Genomic DNA, 22478 nt, shown 5'->3' with positions numbered 1-22478 from the left:
ATTTACTTTAGTTTGTTTTCACAAAATGTGGTTAATGTCTTTGGGCCCTGTGTGTCAGGTCACCCTGAAATACCTTAGTAACTCATTGGCTAATCCAAACCAGACTTAATACTGAGTATATCTCAGTGCTACCGAGTGTAACCGTATCCCAGTTAGCATTGGGAGGGTAGATAGCAGGGTGTATCTTTCTGCTGTGTAAAGGACAGGTAGCAGATTTAGCTCATCCCTTGCTGTACACCAGGGAGCTGATGTTGAAAGAGCCCCTGTATGTGCTCCTGAGCGTTGGAAATGCTTCTCAGGGTAACAACAGTCAACTGTGAGGGATGAAATCCTTAATTGACTGCTTTTGCTCCAGGGCTCATGGAAATATTTGTGTTTGTTTTGGTTTTAATTTCATTTTCTTTTTCATCATTGTCAGATGAGAATGGCAGGAAAAGATAATATATTTCATGCAGCGTTTAGAAAGAACAATGAGTTCAGAATCACTACATGCCGAATATAATTTTAACGAGTATGTTGGTGTCAGCTGTGTTTGCATTGTGGCTTGTGTGCCTTTATTCCAAGAAAGGGACAATTCCTGGGGACAACTGCATCTTGTTATTTGTGCCGTAGGCCTCTATGCAGCTGCTGTGAAAATGAGTGGCCTTTTTATGTTGGTTTTTATATTGTTTTGTTTGCTTGTGCCTTTTTTGGGGGTTGCTGTGGGGAGGAAGGCTCTTCCAAAATGGCAAGGAGAATTGCTGTTTTGGGTTGTTAAAGTATCTCAAGGATGCCAGTGGGAAAGGAAATACAACCACTTTATATTACTTAACACTGAACTAGACTTTGGTTTTGTATTACCACTACTCTGTGCTATCAGTAACCAAAAGATTCGCTATCAATCTCTGAGGATGTGCTGACTTGAGCACACGCCGTGGATTGTATGATGCACTTGGGAGATTTTTCCCTTCTGGTGATCTCTGCCTTCATCCTAAATATGAATCCTTATATACTTGTGCATGTGTGTACATATCTAAAAGAAATGAGAAGGTTAAGCCTGAAACAATGATTTGGCATCAGACCATATCTAAAATCTCAGTAAGCTGTTCTGTCTGTAATACATAATAAATCCAGTCAACTATTTTAATGTATTGTGTTAACAGTATATAAAGATGGGAAGCCTTCCAGTTTGGAAATAAATCAGGTGCTTTATCTGTATGTTTAGAAGACCAGTTAGCTTTAGTATCTGCTTTTTAAAGGCTTTGAAATGCCTGAAATACCTTTAAATTCTGCCCAAACTAATGATTGATGCATTAGTACTAAGGATAAGTTTTCAGGTTTTGAAATGTGTGATGGTTACATCTTAGTACACACAGGAAATGAAAGAAAGAGTGGTTAAGGTGTGTCTGAAACTGTTACTGTATTTTTTATACTCATGTAAAACAGCATTTGAACTTCTTGTTCAGAACCTGGTGGTAATGTTACTCCTTTATCCATTTCAAGGGACGTAGGTCTGTTCGGTATGGAGACTTTCAGTACTGCGATCAAGCAAAATCAGTCATAGTGGTAAGTAAAATTGTTTACTTGTTTGCCTCATCTTTGCCTCAGTATGCACAGTAGAGGTATCAGAATACAGGTTGAGGCTCTGGTTTTATTTATTTGTCTACTCTGGTCTGCCTTGCAACCAAAATCATTTCCTAAAAAGAAGTTCCTAGACAACTTTTCCCATCAGTAGACAGAGTGTGATCAGGAACTTCCAATATCATCTTAGAGAACTGCATGTCAGTTCAGATCAGTGAAGCTAAACTCTTCTAGTTTTCCTCCTATAGCGTGAAGTTATTTGTGTCTTTTCACAGTTAATGGAAATTGCTACTGATTGAATCTAAGTGTGAAACTACAAATACCCTTTCATTTTGTGTGTGTATTTATACATGTGTGTATGTATGCATAATATCTGTATATTACAGTTATCCTATGTAAGAACATGGGAAAAATACTTTCCACTTATTTTTTCTTGAACTGCTGCAGTGCAGTACTTAATCACATGAAATAGAAATGCTTTATGTATACTACTCCTGCTGAAAAACAAGTACTGCAACTAGTTACTGGCCTTAAACTTATTTTGACAACATTAGCATATCTGTTCAGATAAAGTTGTGCCATGTTTTTAACTTGCCACGTATGCAAAGAACAAAGGGCTTTTATGTGTAAAGTCTAACTATTAAGATTTCTAACAAGGGGAAATGCTTTTTCGTGCTTTAACTGTGTGTTTAATTTGTATTTTTGAAGATAGCCCATGGGCAATCAGTTTCTTTCCTTGGTGTGTGACTTGCATGTCATAGGAGGAACAAATGTGCATGGCTACATTAGGTTGTGTGGGCCTGCTTATCAGTAAAACACAGCAGAGCAGTGTGTACATTGATAAGAGGCCCAGAGTGGAAAATGGATTGGCCTAAATATGTTGATACTGCATAAAATAAGGTCCTAGAAATATTAGTAGGTTAAACAAAGTTTGCACTTTCTTGGTTTTGTTGCTTCCCTATGTAGGTGTTAGTAATTAGAATATGTATTGATATTAAAATATTGAAATTAATCATAGGAGTGCTATGTTTCTGTGCAGAAATGTATGCTCGTCCTCACTTAAATATGCATTACATCCTTTTTCCTTTTCTTTTTAAGAGAAATACCAGTCGTCAGACAAAGCCATTGAAAGTACAAGTTATGCATTCATCTATTGTTGCCCATCAGAGCTTTGGTCTGAAGCTCCTAACATGGCTTGGCAGTGTTATTGGATATTCAGGTGGGCAAACTTGAACTTGCTTGAGATAAGTTAGAGAATATTTGTGAAGCAAATTGAATTCCTAGAGCAGTTTTATCTACTTCTTTCAGATGTGTAATACATAAGGCAAAGCTATTAATAACTTGTCAGACTTCATTCTGTTTTCTCTTACTGGAGTGCCGGTCTGAGTTCTAATTTCCGTATGAAAGTGCTACCAGTCTTTGTCTTCTCGGGTACTGTTTTATGTTTGGCTGCTGTTGAGCAGGAACTGAGAATCGCTGCCAAATGCTGGATGCCAACGAGCTATTTTTTTCAGTCCCTAGTTCTTTTGAAATGGATGCAGTAAGCTGAAAATAACCTGATTAGATAAACCAGAACTATTCAGAAGTAATACACTTGTAAATGTTAACAAGTATCAGGAAAGCATACTCAGCTGTAATATTGCATATATGATCTACATAGGTTTCTTCAGAGATTATATGTTTTATTAGACTGATAGAAAAACTAGCCAGGATTCCAGGCATAGGATCTCTGTATCATGTCATCTTTTTGAAAGATAAGTGGTTTATGTTGGTTTAAGTTTATTTTTAACGATACATAAATCGAACTCCTGAAGAGTTACGGTTGCAGCTTGTTCAACTATTTGCCAGTGTTGCTGGCAGATAATAGGTATTCATAGAAAGGAGTGACATAAAGATACTTAATTTCTAAGGTAATCTTTCCTTTCAGTGTAATGTGTAGGCAGGCACTGTCTTTCTCATATTCCTTAAGCCTAGATTTGTGCCATGTCATTTGTGTCACATGCCAAAGTCACTAATTTTCAGCACTAAATTACAGCTGTAAAAAAGTAAGTTGAATATGTTAATGGAGTATCAAAGTACAGATGAAAGCACTGAATATATGCTTTGATTTGTATGTGTGGTGTTTCTGAAATTCTGCAGAGTTCACTTCATTAAATGTAGTGTCCTTTATGATTCAGAAGGGCAAAACTAAGGTTTGATGGTAAGCAGTATGCATACGTTTTGTCTGACTTATGTGCTCACCTACTTGAAATGCCTCACACCTTGTGATGCAGACTTACAGTGTGCTCTGGAGCCTGGTTTTGTGACATGCACTAATAAAAGTTGGTTTCCCTTAGCTTTTTAACAAACATCTAGATTCGTTACTGTTTGGGGTGCCCTTGTAGCCAGGATGGCAAATAGTATCCTAGGGCATATCAGGAGGAAGCTACAGGTTGAGGGAGGTGATTCTCCCACTCTACTGACCATGGTGAGGCCACATCTGTGTCCAGTTTTGGGTTCCTCAGTACAAGACAGACAAAGAGCTGCTGGAGAGGGTCCAGCAGAGGCCACAAGGATGCTCAGGGGTCTGGGATATCTCTCTTATGAGCAGAGATTGCAGGAGCTGGGCCTGGTAAGTACAGAGAGGAGCAACCTGAGAGGGGATCTTATCAATGCAGATCAGTATCTCAAAGGTGGTGCCAGACTCTTTCCAGTGGTGCCCAGCGACAGGATGAAGAGCAATGGCCATAAACTGCACCACCACAAGAGTCACCTCAACACGAGGAAGAGCTTCTGTACGTGAGGGTGGCAGAGCCCTGGCACAGGCTGCCCAGGGGGGTGTGGAGTCTCCCTCTCTGGACCCATCCCAAACCCGCCTGGACACGTTCCTGGGTGCCCTGCTCTGGGTGGCCCTGCCTTGGCAGGGGTTGGACTGGATGATCTCCGGAGGGCCCTTCCAGCACTCATGGTTCTGAGATTTGGTGATCTGCAAGATAGGTGACAGAATTACTCTGCTTGACCAAATGGCATTGGCAGGTAGACGGGTCTTCTGCTGTGCCGCAAGTTTAGGTTGAATGATTGTTGTGAAATGAGTGTCAGACTCTTGTCTGAATAAAGTGAGAAACCTTACTGTGGACCTTTGTCATAAGCTTGACTACCACATTGTCTCTAGCAAGTGTCAGTTCTTCAGCAGTAAGCATCTGTTGAACAATAAAGTAGTTTCCATTGATTTGTTACCCTTTGTAACAGTAGTTGGAATAGATCTCTGCAAGGCAGAAATAACCCCCAAACTGCTGTAGGGGTTTACAGACTGTCTAGAAGTGCACATTGTATGGTATTCATGACACTAAGCCACTGTCAGCCGGGTAAGCTGAGGTGGATCAACAGAGAGCAGAAATAAGGGCTAATGTGTGTAAGTCCTGTAGCTGTGTCAGTGAATACCTATCACCTGCAGCACAAAGTGAGGTTGAACACTGCTCTGAACATGTCTGTGTTGAGTTCTGTTGCAGAGGCAGGCTTCCTTGCAAGCATATAATTATTTACATGGTCATATAGTAACGATTATTACTGCTTTCCACTAGAAAAAAAGAGCTTTAAAATAATAGCAGCGAGTAAGTGTAAACTAGAAACCTCATGAGTGTACGAGCCATTTCATGTATGAATTCTACTTTCCTTTTGGTAGGACTCTCAACAGGAAAAATACCTTAGAAAATTAGCCTGTTGTATAATTATTCTATCAGTAAGCAAGCAGCACTTTGAAGAAAGCACATTCTTATTTGCTAACTTTGAAACAAATGGTTGGTTGGCAATTTTCACAAGGTTCCAAATGTTCCGTGAGGTTAGTGTGAAACTTGCAAGGTATAAAATATGTGTGTTTCTCCTGGCAAAATCTGAGCAGTGCTACCGAGTTGGCAAGGAAAAGTGTTCTATGGCATCTACTGTGTCTTATGAAGATTGCGGTATGTTGAAATGCACAAGTTTGTATGTAACTATAAGTAACTTCTATCATTTCTCCTCTGTAAAGATGGCCTTCGCCGAATACTGTGTCAGGTTGGTTTACAAGAGGGGCCAGATGGTGAAAATTCTTCTCTTGTGGATAAGCTGATGCTGTATGATTCTAAACTGTGGAAAGGTGAGTTTTCGCAAGCTTCTGGAAAATAATAAAGAATGCTATGCATTAAAGTTTTCCCTTTACTGTAGCTGATAATATTTGATCATTTTTACTGTGGTGTATTATAGACAGAATCACGTGACTTGTTATAATCTGTCCTTTCATGATGCACTACAAATATATCAAAGATGAGAACATGGGGAGACCATTCGTAGCTGGGGCTGGTATTAAATCTGATTGTTCAAAGGAGTCTGAAATTAAGACTAATTTAGGCTCATAGAATCAACCAGGTTGGAAAAGCCCTTTAAGCTCATCTACTCCAACCATTCCACAGCGCTGCCAAGGCCACCACTAACCCATAGCACTGAGGCCTCATCTCCACAGTGTGTGAACGGTGATGTTCAGTTAACGGTGAAGCAGGGATGGTGGCTGCAGCCCTGCCCTGGGCTGCCTGTTCCAATGCCTGAGCACCCTCTGGGGAAGAAATACACAGATGACAGCGATCATTAAAAGAAAATGAGTAAACAATAGAGTGGTGTCCCTGCCCAAGGCAGGGGGTTGGAACTGGGTGTTCTTAAGATCCTTTCCAACCCAAACCGTTCTATGATTCCATGATTTGGGTTTTCCTGCTTTATAGGAGCCCAGCATCTCTATCATATTAACCGAAATGCCTCTTTTTAAGGCATAGGGCGGAAGTTTTCTGCTGTGACTTGAGTTTGTATTCATGAGGGATTCTTAAGTGTTCTGAGAACATTCAGTGCAAATTATTTCTGTTCTCTTATTTTAGAGCCCTTAAAAATTTGAAAGTCTGGTGATCCAATGGTATTGGCTAGAAAGTTGTAATGTAGAGGAAGTGGAAGAGGTAGCTGATTTCATTTCCTTCATGGATTCTGGGTCTGCTTTGATATCCTGAAAGGGCATGTAAGGCTAGGTGTAAGAAAGAGAAGCACAAAGAGAAGGCAAAGAATGGTGCAATGTACAAGTCTTTTCCTAATTTAAACATGAATCCAGTATTTTGAAGTTTGGTACCCTCCCCATAGTATCTTTTGTTGTTCTTCAGTTCTGGGGTACAGATACCCTCCTACACAGTAGTAACAGCTCTTTGTGGTCTGTCTTGGGAACTTCTTGGAGCAGCAAGAAAAGAAGTCAAGTGGAAAGTGGGTTTCTGTCTTGGTTGAATGAATTTCTGGCACTCAGGTTTTGGGGGGTTTAATTGGGGGTTTCTGACTATAAATTTGGTGATATGAGAGGTACTGCTTCTGTGAGCATTTACGTTACACTGGTTTTAATAAAGGTTTTGTTAGGATCATGTCTTTTTACATATGCAAGGAGTAATTTGCATTTCTATTTCAAAATCAGTATTTCTCTACTTTTTCGTGTTACTTGTAGTTACTTTGCATTAAGGAAATAGTGTAATAGCTTTTGACTTAATAAAAGTGACCTACAGAAACAAATTGTACCTGTGTGCACATTTCCAAGCTACATAAGGCAGTTCCCATTTGTGTTGATGCTGCTCAGACAGACGAGAAATTCAGAGCTAGCTAAGCTGATTCTTTTGCAGGTTGTTCACAGCTAGCAAAAGTTACTGCAGTTCTCAGGGCACCTGATAATAATGTGCTCCTTTCTTACCTCAGGCCATCCAAATCCTGTTTTTATCCTTAGGAACAGAGTTCTGTTCTAGTTTGCCAGACTTGCCTTATATTGGAAGGTTTATGTTCCCATTCAGCAGCTCAGTGTTCTCTTATTCCAGTGTAATAAAGAGCATTGCTTGATGAATTTCGTTATGTGTATTCTTCTTCATCCTTTGCTACCACCTGACTTACTTAATCAAAGCAGTTTGTGCTCTAAAAAGCACACTTATACCTCATCCTGTAAGATTTTCCTTACCTCATGCTGTAAAATCTTTGCTTTTCTGAATGTTTCCATGTTGACAGTAAATAGTGACGTGCAATATTTCATTCATTTTTCCTGACAGGAGCAAGAAATGTGTATCACCAGTTGTTCATGAGCAGCCTGCTTATGGATTTGAAATACAAGAAACTTTTTGCTATCCGCTTTGCAAGAGTAAGTGTCTTTCTCAAAAAGAGCTAATAAAATGTTTAAGCTGTGTAGTGAAGAGAGTTTAGTTAGCATCCAGTGCTTCAAATGAATTGTTATTCAAACTTTTTTCCCTTTGTTTTGAAATGAAAAGTTGAAATGTAATGCTGACAACCTATTTCTGTCTTCAAAACATTAGTTATAATGGCATCTCATCTCCTGGGAAGAAAATGGCCTTTCCAGGCTCTCCAGAACTAAAGCAGTTCAGATGTTTTTGTCTTCACCATCAACTATGCAGGCCATTGCTTCTTAAGAGCTAATAGCTTCTCATTGTGTAAGCTGTTAGAGCACTACTCAGTGCTAAAACTCAGTTATGCTGATCAGTATTTTTGCAGCTATGAGTATTTGAAATGCTTTAAATGAGCACTGCAGATTTCTGCTCACTCTGCTGAAGACGGATCACTTTTTGAGTAGAAAGTAAAGCATTAGCGTTTATTGTGAAAATGAGAGTGAGCAGGTCTCACATGTGAGCAGATTAAGTTGTCATGTTCTTTGTACAAAGTACATATATAATAATCCCTAAGAGCTTCTCTTCCCTTTATCATGGCATTAAAGTTTCCCAGAGCAGACATGTAAATTCAAAACTCAGGTCAGTGTGGATTAGAGGTGAATTTCCCCTTGTTGTTTAGAATTACCGGCAGTTGCAGAGAGATTATATGGAGGATGATCACGAACGGGCAGTATCGGTGGCTGCTCTGTCTGTCCAACTCTTCACTGTACCTACTCTGGTGAGTAGTGCCTGTCTTTCTTTTAAAAACTGATAGTTGGCACTCCTTGCCTTTTTTTGCCTCCTTCTTAATAGAACTATGAGCGATTGCAGAGTGATTTTATGAAAGATGACCACGACAGAGAGTTCTCAATTGCTGACCTCTCGATACAGATATTCACAGTGCCTTCTCTTGTAAGTACTAAAAGACAAAAAAAGGAAATCTTTCTTTGTTGAAAGCCACTCAAGGTTCTTGAATCAAGACTGCAGATTTCTGTAACGTTACTTTGGAAGTAATAATATGTGGAATAATAATTGGATAATAATAATTGTACACCATAGAGGGACTCTTCATCAGGGACTGTAACATTAGGACAAGGGGTGATGGGTTCAAACTGAAAGAGGGCAAGTTCAGGTTAGATCTAAGGCAGAAGCTCTTCCCTGTGAGGGTGCTGAGGCGCTGGCCCAGGGTGCCCAGAGAAGCTGTGGCTGCCCCATCCCTGGCAGTGTTCAAGGGCAGGTTGGATGAAGCTTGGGGCAAGCTGCTCTAGTGGAAGGTGTCCCTGCCTGTGACAGGGGGTTGGACCCAGATGAGCTTTAAGGTCCTTTCCAGCCCAAACCTCTATGAGATGCAAGGCACTGCTGCTGCCCAGCACTCAAACTGTTTGCGTACATTACTATGGTTTCGGAGTTAAAGTATTCAACATGGCAAAGTCTGAGTTCCCAGAGCAGGCTATGTAGTTTGGGGTTTTATGTTTTTCTTTTACCTTTTTCTAGGAAGGTATTTAAATGTTTATTTAGATACACTCGAATGTGTAAATTCCTCATCATACTAAGCCACAGTTAACTGCTTGTAAAAGTCTACATTATGGTGTGCATATTGTGGTTTCAGAGCATACCATTCTGGGGCAGCTTTATACATGATCAACTTTACATTAACTTACCAATCAACACAAGTGCAAGTAACAGTTGTCTTATGGTATTTCTTGCTTCCTGTGGCACTTCTAGACTTGGAGGATGCCTTCTTTCAGGTTTCTAGTTAATTTCTCTTACAGTGCTTCAGGCACTGTTATTTCTCGCAGCTCACTAACTCTGCTGGTCTTTCACCTGCTTCTCATTGTTTTGGGAAATGTCTTTATTTGCTCCAGTCTCCAATAAGTCTGTCTTTGCTTGTATTACAAACTGAACAAATGAAACTTTGGAGCTAGACTGAAAAGTCTGATTTCCTAGCCAGAATTGTTTAAAAAATGAATGCTTCTGAATACTTCCAAATTGACTCATCTTATTTGGGCTCTCCAATTCAATAGTAGCATGGCAGTTATGATCCCATGGCAGTTATGATCCCATGGCAGTTATGATCTCATGGCAGTTATGATCCCATGGCAGTTATGATCCTGATCAAAGCCGATTTCAAGTTTCTTACGGGTGGATGTTATTCATCCATTCAACAGGACATCAAGATTTTGTTTCCATGGGTCAGGGCAATATTGTGTTACCTCTTCTAATCTTCATGCTGCCAATAGAATATTGCCCATATTCAGACTTCCAGTTAGACTTAACCAACTGTTACTCAAATAGTTATGGCATTATTTTTTGCTTTTGCAGATGTGTGGTGAAATACGTGCATTGATACATTGCTTTTTTAAAAGGAGTTTCCTTAGAGGAGAATAATTGCAATGTCCCTTTACATGTTTTCTATTTCAAAAACATGCAAAAACAGGAAAGCCAATTTGGTTTTGACTGTTTCATAGGATATGATAGACTCATAAAATGAAAATAATGATGATAAGCTCCTACCACATGAATTATTTTTATCTATTTATACATATTTTAGATATTTATTTATATTCATTCTTAATAAGTTGAAGAATGTAAAACCACCCCTTTGCCCCCAGGAGCATTTTCAATCTGATCTTAGTAATTTAAGTGTTTGAGCTCTCAAGTACCAGGTTTTTTGGCTTGAGAGAGGATGGGTGGTTGTATTGGTAGTGATTTTGTATGGGGAAATGTTAGGCATTAGATTTTATCCCACCCACACCCCCACAGTAGCATTTTAGAAACTGTATTTTGGAGTATCATTGACAACTGTAGAACCCAGAAGCTCTAGTCAATAACCACAGTGTCATTGAGGTCAGTCAGAGTGGCCAGTAAAATCCTCCTGAGGTCCAAGAACTGCAAGGCTTATCCCACTTATATTGGTTGAGCCAGCAGTATGGGGGAGTTCTGGAAGAGCTCACAAGTAGGAGGTGGCAGTAACTTCTTAGTGCCTCCTACTCTATTGTCAGGTTGGGTTGAATTAGATTGCGTGTGGAAGATGATTGTCAGGCTTTGTGATGCCTGTTTCCTACTACCTGGGTGTATGCAGTAGCTTTTGGGGGGAATTCTAAGTAGTTTGATGTAATTTCCATGTGGAAATTGCACTATACAGTTCCTTAGTACTTTGGAAGATACTCCGCAGGGCTTGATGGTTTGTGAATAGAGCTGTCACTCCCCTAAAGGGGTCATGCTTCAACTAGAAGAGACAGCACATTCTTAAAGAGAGGTACAAGTTAATTATAAGGCACATAATAACATATGCCTTGTGTCATAATTATATAGGTTTGCAGGAGTCTAACCATAGTCAGACTTCTGTACAGAAGGGATCTGAAGAAAGAGATCTGGATTATGATTATTTCTGGCTAGATGACATTTTTCTTCTGTGAATGTTTGGAAGATTGGCTTTCAGTATGTTCTGGCTTAATTATTGATGTAACTCTTTTGGATGAAAATTTCTGTATTCAATAAGCTTCATGGTGCAGTGTGACACTCTTTGTTAGCTGTTTCTGTTAATTACAGCAAATTTCAATGTACTTTGGCATAGGCTCGAATGTTAATAACAGAAGAAAATCTCATGACCACTATCATCAAAACTTTTATGGACCACTTAAGGCACCGTGACATCCAAGGCAGGTTTCAGTTTGAACGTTACACTGCTCTGCAGGCTTTCAAATTCAGGCGTGTTCAGAGCCTTATTTTGGATCTCAAGTAAGTATCTTGCATAATAACTATGTGCTGATTTGTTCAATTGAGGACTTCAGAAGAAAACCAAAATTAACACTTGCATCTTTTCTGATGTGCCCAGGTATGTGTTGATAAGTAAGCCAACCGAGTGGTCAGATGACTTGAGGCAGAAGTTCCTGGAGGGTTTTGATGCCTTCTTAGAATTACTCAAGTGTATGCAGGTATGTAAATCTGTGAATTCCAGAATCTTGCAAAACTAAAGCAGGACGATGGCTATCATGAGAGAAAAGTGGAAGGAACTTAATGTACTCTCACTTTTATAACCAGTGCAGTATGTAAATTTTGGAGCCATCGTGTTTTCCTGAAACGTAACATCTCACCTGACTCTTTTCGATGTAGTTTGTTGCAGAGGGCAATAAAAAGGAACAGCTGTTCAAAAACAAAAATGGCATTTAGGGCTTATTGTGCAGTTTTAGTGGCAGACTAAGACACAATTGTGTGAGTGAAATCTGGTCCATCTTAACCAACTGTTCTCCCTCGCAGTCTCCAGTTACTCCAGTGTCAGCAGAGTTGCTCTCTGTATTGAAGAATATTAATTCCTGACATACAAAGAGATCTTTTCACTGTGTTTTATTCCCCCACCCCCAGCCTTTTCACATGCTATGTTACCTTAAGAGGAGTATTTTAAAAGCAGTGAATCTTCTATGAGGGCAAGTTGGCCTTATGATCAGTAAGATATAAGTCAGAATCACTCATTTATCAGTACTTCAGTAGTATACTTTCCTCAATGCTTGGCTTAGTGTATTTATGATCGTCTCTTGAATATGTTGTATTCCTCGGATCGTGCTGGTTTTATTTCTTCTGATGCCAAGAGCTGATTAGATACCACAGCACTAGTCTTTATTCAGTACTTCACTGCATTTAACAGTACATCCCTAGAAAATATATTCAAAAAAACCCACCTTTAAGAAATACATGTATGCAAACACTGTTGTACTGCTCATAATACAAAAATCTCTTCAGGTGTTAATAAGAGAGTTGAAATCTGAAACCTTTCTTGTCCCAGTATTTTTATCTTCCAATTCCTGATTCATTTTCATGTTATTCTTTCAATGTGTATAATTCCTTTTCCAGATGGTCCCAAGCTTCTTTTTTCGGGTTGTAGCAACAATATGTTTGTAAGGACAAGTAACCACTGTCTCCCACTTAGGCTAATGTTGTCAGCATATTTCAGTGATACATTGTTGAAATGGGTAATTCTTTTTGTTCTTAGGGTATGGATCCCATAACTCGTCAAGTCGGACAGCACATAGAAATGGAACCAGAATGGGAAGCGGCATTTACGTTGCAGATGAAATTAACACTTGTTATTTCAATGATGCAGGACTGGTGTGCATTAGATGTAAGTTCCTTGTGAATTCTTGTGGGTATGTGAAGGGGAAAAAACCCCAAACATTAATATATGTAACACTTGAGCTGAACACATAGCTACACCTTAAGCCAAAATCAACATCTCTGAGCAAGTGCAAATCTTTCTGTATTTAAGCACGTCTTTTATGGCTTGAACTGACCAATTCATAAGGAGGTGGTTAAGCTCTTTTAAAAACATTATAGAGAGTTGTGTCACACATCTGAAAGTTGTGATCATCACAACACTATCAGGTTATAATTTTCAGAGAAGAGGGAATAGAGGTGTAGGTCCTTGATATATAAAACACTGCCTGATTATAAATCATGGTTTTACTCCATAAATGTTTCAAGTTTTAGGAGTACAGAACTTCAGCATGGTAAAACATGGCAAGTGATCCTGGAATAGTTGAATATTCAAGTTGGCTTTAATCTGTCACTGTTAGTTAATGTGCAGCTTTTTCTAGTCTGGCATGGTTATTGACCAGAAAGTTCCCATAATATCAGTTATCAAAAGAACCCCCAAAACCAGTGGGTGTTTTTCTAATCAGGCATACTGGTATGAGTTTTGCAATCCGTTGCCCCTTAATTCAGCTCTATTTGTTAGATTCCTTATCTTAATTTTGCAGGACTGTTAATAAAGGTGAAACCGCCAAACCCATCAGACATTTTCACATTGTCTGTGTTGTTTTGCAGAGCTCTGGTTGTTTTTTTTCTTTATCTCTATAAACTGCAATCTTTTTCTTTTAGGAAAAAGTGTTAATTGAGGCTTACAAGAAATGCCTGAATGTGTTGATGCAGTGTCATAGTGGTTTTACTGATGGAGAGCAGCCTATTGTTCTCAGTATGTGTGGACATTCAGTGGAGACCATCAGATACTGTGTTTCTCAGGAAAAAGTTAGCATTCATCTCCCAGTTTCTCGTTTACTTGCAGGTATGAACTAGTTCAACATGTTTTAGGAAATGTTGTATATATGTGATTTGGTTTTTGTTTGGCCGTAAGGAACCACACAGCAGTTGGTTAAAGACTGAACAGGATGAGTTTTGGCCTTTTTCTAGCTGTTTGACAGCCTCTCCTCTGTCAAACAGGGAAAGTCCTCTATCATAAGGACTGATGGAAAGAATGAGGTATCGGTTATGATAATTTGTCCTAATAGACCAAGGGCTCTTGGCTGTCGCTGAGGGGACATGGCAGAGTCAGGAGAGAGGCAAAAATCTCACTTGTACTGCAGGTCCTACGCAGATACAATGGGGAAAGAGAAATTCTCCTCAAATGTATGCTTTGTAGTATGTCTCTTCAGGAAATAGCTGCGTAGCTCCAGGGTGATCAATCTGCAGCCTTACTTGTAGCTGTGTGCAGAAAATGGTTCACTAGTAAATGAGATGACCTTTGTTGCCCTATTCAAATGATATAAAATACTGTGTGTAATATTATGTATGGTTTTGTTTCATGTGTTTATGTAGGCTTGCATGTTTTGCTGAGTAAAACTGAAGTGGCATATAAGTTTCCAGAGCTGCTACCCCTGGTATGTAATTAAATGTAGCATATTCATTAAATATAATTAATGCTGAATGTGGAATTGGTCATGTGAATGTAGGATGTTAAAACAGAGGACCTTTTTGCTATGACTTTTATTCAGAGAGACTCTCTTTAATAGATAAAATTACCTCTTAAAAAATGAATACATAGGTATTAATGACTTGAGCATAAGCAATTGGTATTGCTTCCCTAAATAACTTAAGGCTTAAATTTAAGGTTCGTGTTTTGTTCTTAATGCATTACCTTCTCTTGGTAGTAGAAACTCTTGGCAGGATCTGATTCCTTCTCCTTGGCCTAGGTTCTCATTCTCTTCCCCAGCTGTACCTTGCTTCCTGTATGTTCTTATTGATAGGCTGTTTCTTTAAGGGAAGTTAAAAAGAATAAGGTAAATTAAAAGAAAAAATGTAACTAGGAGAAGAAATCTCAGTGTCCTTTGAAAGAAGAAGTACTTAACCTTCAAATGAGAGAAAGCAAATGACCGTGTTGTTAAATTGATAATGTTCATGGTTTAAAATATGAAACCTGTCTTTAAGAATGAACCAAAGCCCTTGTGGAGTACTTCTGTGGAGCAAAGACAAAATATAAGGTTGATTAACATGCATAGATTCTGAATAGGCTCATCAAACACATTTTGTAAGGGGTGTATGTGATTTGCTTCTCTTTTGTATTGCCCAACTATTTTAATGTTCACAAATATCCTCCTTCCCATTTTCTTTTATTTTCTCTGTGTATATCAAAATACTGCATTTTCTTAATGCAGAGTGAACTTAGCCCACCTATGCTAATAGAACATCCTCTACGATGCCTAGTCCTTTGTGCTCAAGTGCATGCAGGGATGTGGAGGAGAAATGGGTTCTCTCTTGTTAATCAGGTAAGTACATAGTAGCTGTAGAATCAGTGTTTTCTGTTAATTCCTCCAAGATCATTTCAGACCCAAACTTCACCCATGTAAATCGTGTGGAAGGCAATGCAAGAGAGGCATTTCTGCCTGCCTTCACGTCATTTGAATATTGGTGCTTTCAAACTGGCCTTCGATTTCTTAGAAGTTACATTTTGTGTCAGGGCTGCAACAGCGCTCAGTGAACTTAGTGCTCTGTGCATAAAGAGTCATAGAATAGTTAGGGTTGGAAAGGACCTCAAGATCATCCAGTTCCAACCCCCCTGCCATGGACGGGGACACCTGTCACTAAACCATGCCACACAAGGCTTCATCCAACCTGGCCTTGAACACCACCAGTGATGGAGCACTCACAACCTCCCTGGGCAACCCATTCCAGTGTCTCACCACCCTAACAGGAAAGAATTTCCTCCTTATATCCAAGAAAGTGTATATATGTGTGTGTGTGTGTGTATATATCTATATATATACATATATATATAAAAAGAAGTTTTAGTATAAGGCAGTTACTGCCTTTTACTGTGTACTGTCCAACAGCAATGTGAAGTGCAGAATTAATCTGTACATCCTCAGTAATGCGTTCGCCACCGTCACATCAAAGTGTATCGAATATGAAAATATACACCATTAAGATTATTACTATCTATTTTTATGGAGTAATTGGAATCCAAAGACCACAGAGAAGTATTAGAAACATCAGAGAACTGAGTGTTTCTTGGCTTTTATCTCTCATACTTCTTTTGTAGTGCTGGAGACTTGCTCCATCCGTCACTAAACTTCTGTTCTCTGTGTTTGTACAAATTAGGTCTTAGGTGTTTCAAGCATAACAGCTATAAAATGGGTGCTGTAGTGTCAGTGCCACCTACCAGGGTGATCATCTGAAGTGATTTTCTTAGCGAGACACAGATTAAAATAGAAATAGGATTTGGTTCTGTGAGGTGTTAACTTGATTTATTTGCAAGAAACTTCTTTCCCTCCCACAAGCCCTCATCTTCACTGGATAATTGCATTGCCTGTGTACTATGAGACTGAATTAAGCTTCTCAAATATATTCTGCCCCTTTTGCCACTTAACCTAAAGGATATCTAGTAAGGTGATGTCCTTTATTGTTATTATTAAAGCAAAAGGAGGTCTAGGTATGTACAGTTACAGCACTGCCCGTATTACTATAGGCATACATCAAATCTGAAATTTCAGCATAGCTTTTGATGGAGAAATAAGTTTGTGTTCATTTCTCCTACTCATCAGCATCTTGAAGTCTAGAGCATTGTTTAGTTTAGGTAATACAGCTCCCACAGTCTAGAAGTCCCTTCTTTTTCCTTTGCCTATGGAGAGCTCAAGTTCAGCCAGTTTCTTTTGGATGTTTTCCCAGAAGGTAGGAATAGGCATCTGTATGTGTGGATTATTAGTGTGGGGGAGAGAAGGGAGACATGCCTAGCTCTCTTCCATGTAATTCTGGTGAGAAATAATGTGTCTATAGAAGAAGGTTCAACATGCTGAAGATTGTTCCCAGTTCCAGGTGGAAACCTCTTTATTTTTCCTTAATTGTGGTAAACTCAACCTTTCCCACATTTTAGTGCCGTGACTGTGGTGATGCCACTGCTTGGTGTTGTCCATGTTAAGTTCACTCACAGGACGCTTTAGCTTAAGAATGGTTCTATCACAATATGAACACTTTGTGAATCTGGCAGTTCCTGAAAGCTTACATCTCAAATAATTAAAGAGCAATTCATGGAGCAAAAAAAGAACATTTCAGCAAGGGCTTTCACTCCTGTGAAGTTCATTGCTTAACAAATAGATGGATTAAAATGAAGCCCAAGGAATTCCACAAGGTTCTTCTAAGTGTATGCAAACTAGACATTAGATCAACACAACCCAGCCAGCAGCTACGCTTGGTTTGTGTTATATGAAAGTGCTTTTTGTGTACAAGTATTTGTGTAATTATATTTCAAGCCACAGATTCATATTTTGTTTGCTAATACTGTAGAACAAAGTTGATTTTTCCAGACTGAAAATAAGTTTTGATTAAATCAGTTGATAATGATTGTGGCTTTGTTTTTTTTGTTTCAGATTTATTACTATCATAATGTGAAGTGCAGGAGGGAGATGTTTGACAAGGACATAGTAATGCTTCAGGTAACCACATGTACCGGTTTGCACTTTGATCAAACTTTCACATTTGGTTTTAGCTCCATCAGAACCTTTTAATGACAAGGAAAACAAGTCATTATTTGTGTGATCTGTTTTTAAACTGTTTATGTACTATATACGAAGTGATATTATGTTGACCTAGCAGGAACAGGATTGTAGAGACAAACCCTACCAACCAAGTGTCTTTCATCAAATTTTATTTGGAGTATTTAAGATATAAGGAATAACCCTGAGTATTTTACACTGAAAAGGGCATCAGAAACTATTGATAGAGCACAGGATCCTGTTTGTCAAAAATGCTCTTCCTTCTATTATTAGAGTCCAAAGAGAGTAAACTTAAGTAATTAAATCATCATGCCCAGGATAGAGGAGTGAATGTCGTAAAGAATATACTGTGAACATGGTACAGAAATATACAAACACGCTATAACAACACCCTGTTGTTGTATCTTTTGTTTCTAATCGTTTTTTTCTTTAATAGACAGGTGTGTCTATGATGGATCCAAATCACTTCTTGATGATCATGCTGAGCCGCTTTGAGCTGTATCAGATATTTAGTACTCCAGACTATGGCAAAAGATTTAGCACAGAAAATACTAACAAGGTACCTTAATTTCTACTGCAAGAGAAAATGTGCTACTTTTGTGCTGTTGTGCCAAGACTGTGCAAAACCTGTCCTATTTCAGTTTTGTTTGACCAGTTTGAAATATGCATAAATCCTTTCACCTGCTGAACTAATAAGTGTCAGAAACTCTTCTGCATTGCTGAAGCAGTTTAAGTCAGTTGTGGCTGCATTTCAGCATAGCTTAAGTTGGGAGTGCTAAGGGTGAAACCAGGCAATGTTTTAAAGCACTGAAAAAATATTTTCAGCATATGGAACAATTCTTTTACCGTTGATTGAAAAATGTAAATTCTTTTGGTTTGTTTCTTTTCTTTTAATCCAGGATGTTGTTCAACAAAATAACACTCTTATAGAAGAGATGCTGTACCTCATTATAATGATTGTTGGTAAGCTCAGAATACCTTTCATTATTTGTTTTTGGTTTGGTTTCTTTAATGGTCTGGAATGAGCATTCTTCATTGGCATCTCCAGTTGAGTTCTGTTTTGAACTTCCTGTAGTTCTGATTTCTTTCTTAGCTGAAAAGCCTTGAAACCTCCTTAGATTAACATAATGAATTTTTGAACACTGGGGGTGAACACGAGTTTTCACAGAAGAGACTTATTTTCCAGTCTTTTTATATATAGATATTTATTACGTTTACAGGTGAAAGATTCAATCCTGGAATAGGACAGGTAAATGCAACAGATGAAATCAAACGAGAGATTATCCATCAACTGAGCATTAGGCCAATGGCTCACAGCGAATTGGTGAAGGCATTACCTGAAGATGTAAGTAACTTGCGGGGGGAGAAGCAACTTCAACTGTATAAGACTGATTGCTGAAAATTTTTCTTACACAATCTTAAGCCATTGGAATGGGAACAGCATGATTATGCTAAGAGCAAAGTTAACGTGAGTACAGATTAACAGTTGTCATGGAGAAGGTAGGAAAGAGCTATAGAAGAAGAAACAGCATATGAAATGGGCAGGAACCTGAGAGCTGCTTCAGCTCTCTTCTCTTTTTAATACTGCCTCTTATCAGGCCATCTGGCTGGCAGTGTGTGCAGTCTAGTTATAAGCTATGAATAGATGTATGGAAGTGGGTTGTTGGAGCTACACAAAAATATGTTATATTTTAAAGCCTAACAATAATTGAAAAGCCATGAATTCAGACAGAGTAGAATGACTCGTGGAACAGAAATGCTTAATTTCATGGACAGAAGCATTTATCTGAATTCTGGTATGAGGAGTTTTGTAGGAGAGCATTATGGTTTTTTAAAAACACTTTAAGCTTGAATGGAAGAGCAAGCTAGGATTTGAGCAAACTAGGATTTAAGACTGAGTTCTAAATTGCATTGTCAGTCTTAAATACTTTTTCCCTGGCCTGTTAATTGCTATGAATATGTATTGCAGGAAGGGGATGGGAATATTAACAGTTAATTTGTGTGTGAAGTAGCGTTGTACGTGTTTGAGCTGATTTCTTCTGCTGCCTTTTGTGGTTGTTCTAACATTGTACATTATTGGGTCTTTTTAGCTTTCCTAGGTTGGTTTCATTTTAAAGGGCTAGAAACCAGAAATACCGGCTGTATGTTCCTACATAAACTAACTTAAAGGTTTTTCTTCTGTTACTCTGACATCCAAGTTTGTTATGACAGGAATAAAACAGAAGAAATAAGCATTTAATACATAATATTTTAACAATACTTTTGCAGAGCTGGTATTCCTGAATGTATTTTCGCCTTACATGCTTTTGTGTCCTCTTCAGTGCCTGTAAATGTCTTTATACTACATCCCATTTGCGTACTTACCTAGCGTTGTATGGTTTTGAATGTGTTTGATCCAAGCACTACAGTAACACACTGTCCTTTCTTTTCACTCACTGTAGGAGAACAGAGAGACAGGAATGGAAAATGTGATTGAAGAAGTGGCATGTTTCAAGTATGTTTCCCTTAATTCTAATATTTCAACTTTAAAAGTGGAATATCTAAATCAGTGAAAATGAGAGAATAGAAGAAAGGAGGCTGTGTCATGGTGTTTTCCCATGGCTTTACTTATGTGCATCATGCTTAATACTGTTGTTTATTTGGTTTCTAGAATGCCTTTTGAGCAGTGGGGGTTTTTAGCTGTCTTACTTAACCATTTATTCTCCAATGTTAACAATCAATGAATGTATTGTTTGGGTTGTTCTGGTTTTTGTAGGAAGCCTGGGTTAACAGGCAGAGGGCTGTATGAATTAAAACCAGAATGTGCCAGGAACTTCAATCTATATTTCTATCACTTCTCAAGGGCAGAGCAATCAAAGGTAACTCATAATTTAACTGTCTGGGGTTTGGTTTGTCTTTTTGTGGTTTGGTTTTTTCCAAAGCTTGCAGAAGTTTGAGGTGAAGAGGTATTATCAGCTGCTTAAAAGTTAGCTTTGAAAAGTTAACTTATTTGTGAATGTTAACCAGATTTGCCCAAGATTTTGCAGTGATTTCTGTGCCACCAGATTCTGTGCCCTATACAGAGCTCCTGCGAGCAGTGGACCTTTAAAAGGGTTCTTTTAAGTTCTATTTTACTGAAAGGATTTAAACAAGTCTGGGTTTTTTTTCACTTACCTTGATGGAAAATGCCATTTTAGCTCAGACTTGCCTTGCAGTTTTAGGCTAGAAAAAGAAACCAGGCTGGCTCAAGGTTGAAAGGTTAATTTTGAAGTTGCATGCCCTGTTTTACAAGTAGATCTGAGGAAATGGAAGCCTTTTTATTTTATTTAAGGCTAGGAAAAAGGGGAAAAAACAGTACCAATGTAACAGAGCATGAATGCCTTTTGATTAGTTTTAGATTTGTATAGGCTTTTGCGATAATATTGACATCATTCTATTTCAGGCTGAGGAAGCACAACGAAAGTTAAGGAGACAGAACAGAGAAGATACAGGTAGGTATTTAATTCTCTTAGAGAAGATGGAAGCATCTATCAAAGCATGTATTACCCCAGTATTTAGACGAGCATCCTGTTCTTGGGCTAGCCAGAAATTGGTTTAAAATGTAGCAATTTCTGTTGTATCTCCCTGGTTATAGAAATAAATCCGATCCGTCATAAAACCAGCCTTATGAAGGGCTATTTCCTTTGGCTTTTGTGTTATGTGCAAGCCATGTTGAATGCCGCAGCCTGTTTTCTGTAATACTGTTTAGCAACACTGTGAGGATGCTGAGGCACTGGCACAGGGTGCCCGGGGAAGCTGTGGCTGCCCCATCCCTGGCAGTGTTCAAGGCCAGGTTGGACACAGGGGCTCAGAGCAACCTGCTGTAGCGAAGGTGTCCCTGCACATGGCAAGGGGTTGGAACAGGATAATATTAAGTCCCTTTCCAACCCAAACCATTCTGTGATTCTGTAAGCAGCTGTATACTGTCTTGGCTTAAGTTCTTAAGCTCTCTAAAGTAGCCATGTTATATGTGTGTCAGAAACTTGAGAGATGCTGAAATGTTGCACAAATTTCCCTTTCAGCACTTCCACCACCAGCTCTTCCTCCTTTCTGCCCACTTTTTGCAAGTCTGGTGAATATCTTGCAATCTGATGTCATGCTGTGTATTATGGGAACTATATTGCAGTGGGCAGTAGAACACAATGGCTATGCCTGGTCAGAGTCCATGCTGCAAAGGGTATGTATGTTTCCTTACTTAAAATCATGCTATGCTAAAGGATAGAATGTATATATTAGCTTTTAACATGGGTTTATAGATTTGGGTTGTTTACAAGGTCTCTAACATGCCCAGAATACTCTGAACGAGAAGGAAGCTGTTTTCTGATACACAAGCATAGGGAAGCCCCTCTGCATGCGATGCAGTCTAGTTTTAAAAGTAAATAGAAGACAGGTAAATTTCCAGTGGGATGCACAGGAGAGGGGAGAATTCTGCTTGAATCAGTTAATCTTGTTTGTTGTGGTGGAGAGCCAGTTTATCTGAGGTTATGTGTATTGAGTAAAGCAGAGTGACTTTTATTCTTGATGTTCCTTTGCTTATTTTCGGTGTAAGTTAAATCACTTTAGGGGGAAAAAAAAAATCACAGAATTGCAGAAAAGAGTTTCCCAAGTTGAAAATGTATCAGCTCTGGGAAACTTAACTGAGCTCTTTGTTTGTCCTTATTTGTCTTGAGAAGCCTGGAGGGTTACTGCAGATTTTGTTGTCCGTGATGGTCATTTTCTATGTATGTAAGCTGCCATCAGAGGGCTGTTCATATTGGTGGGGGTTGTTGGTTTAGTGTCCAGACCCAAACTTGTGAAGAATGTTGATGGAATTTATCAGGAACATTTTGCAGTGAGCCCCCGGCTTTGAAACTGAGTATTGATTTTTTGACAATCTCATTGACCGTATATTCCCTTTTAGAGCTAAGCTGAAATTTCTATCAGCAGTTCTGTATTACACAAAAGTTGAAAACGGAGAAATACATCA

The 22478-nt window shown here is 38.8% G+C and overlaps 1 protein-coding gene across 3 annotated transcripts in view; it reads left to right on the top strand.

The window, feature by feature from the left end:
- UBR2 (ubiquitin protein ligase E3 component n-recognin 2) overlaps positions 1-22478 on the top strand; it is a 56976-nt gene that overhangs the window by 13246 nt on the left and 21252 nt on the right. Inside the window, exons 7-26 of one of the 3 annotated variants that reach the window (XM_065679301.1) lie at positions 1483-1545; positions 2659-2779; positions 5564-5671; positions 7626-7714; positions 8377-8475; positions 8550-8648; positions 11314-11477; positions 11575-11674; positions 12727-12855; positions 13611-13794; positions 14325-14386; positions 15161-15271; positions 17369-17434; positions 17931-18053; positions 18394-18457; positions 18715-18839; positions 19936-19988; positions 20250-20352; positions 20916-20964; positions 21535-21689. In XM_065679301.1, the coding sequence (XP_065535373.1) occupies positions 1483-1545; positions 2659-2779; positions 5564-5671; positions 7626-7714; positions 8377-8475; positions 8550-8648; positions 11314-11477; positions 11575-11674; positions 12727-12855; positions 13611-13794; positions 14325-14386; positions 15161-15271; positions 17369-17434; positions 17931-18053; positions 18394-18457; positions 18715-18839; positions 19936-19988; positions 20250-20352; positions 20916-20964; positions 21535-21689 (2067 nt within the window). The remainder of the gene's footprint in view (positions 1-1482; positions 1546-2658; positions 2780-5563; positions 5672-7625; positions 7715-8376; positions 8476-8549; positions 8649-11313; positions 11478-11574; positions 11675-12726; positions 12856-13610; positions 13795-14324; positions 14387-15160; positions 15272-17368; positions 17435-17930; positions 18054-18393; positions 18458-18714; positions 18840-19935; positions 19989-20249; positions 20353-20915; positions 20965-21534; positions 21690-22478) is intronic. The other 2 variants (XM_065679302.1, XM_065679303.1) reach the window with 2 other exon arrangements.

The sequence above is a fragment of the Lathamus discolor genome, chromosome 5 (assembly GCF_037157495.1).
Source record: "Lathamus discolor isolate bLatDis1 chromosome 5, bLatDis1.hap1, whole genome shotgun sequence".
NCBI classification, from domain to species: Eukaryota; Metazoa; Chordata; class Aves; order Psittaciformes; family Psittacidae; genus Lathamus; species Lathamus discolor.
Note: the sequence above shows the minus strand (reverse complement) of the source record. Positions and strands in the feature narration are given on the sequence as shown.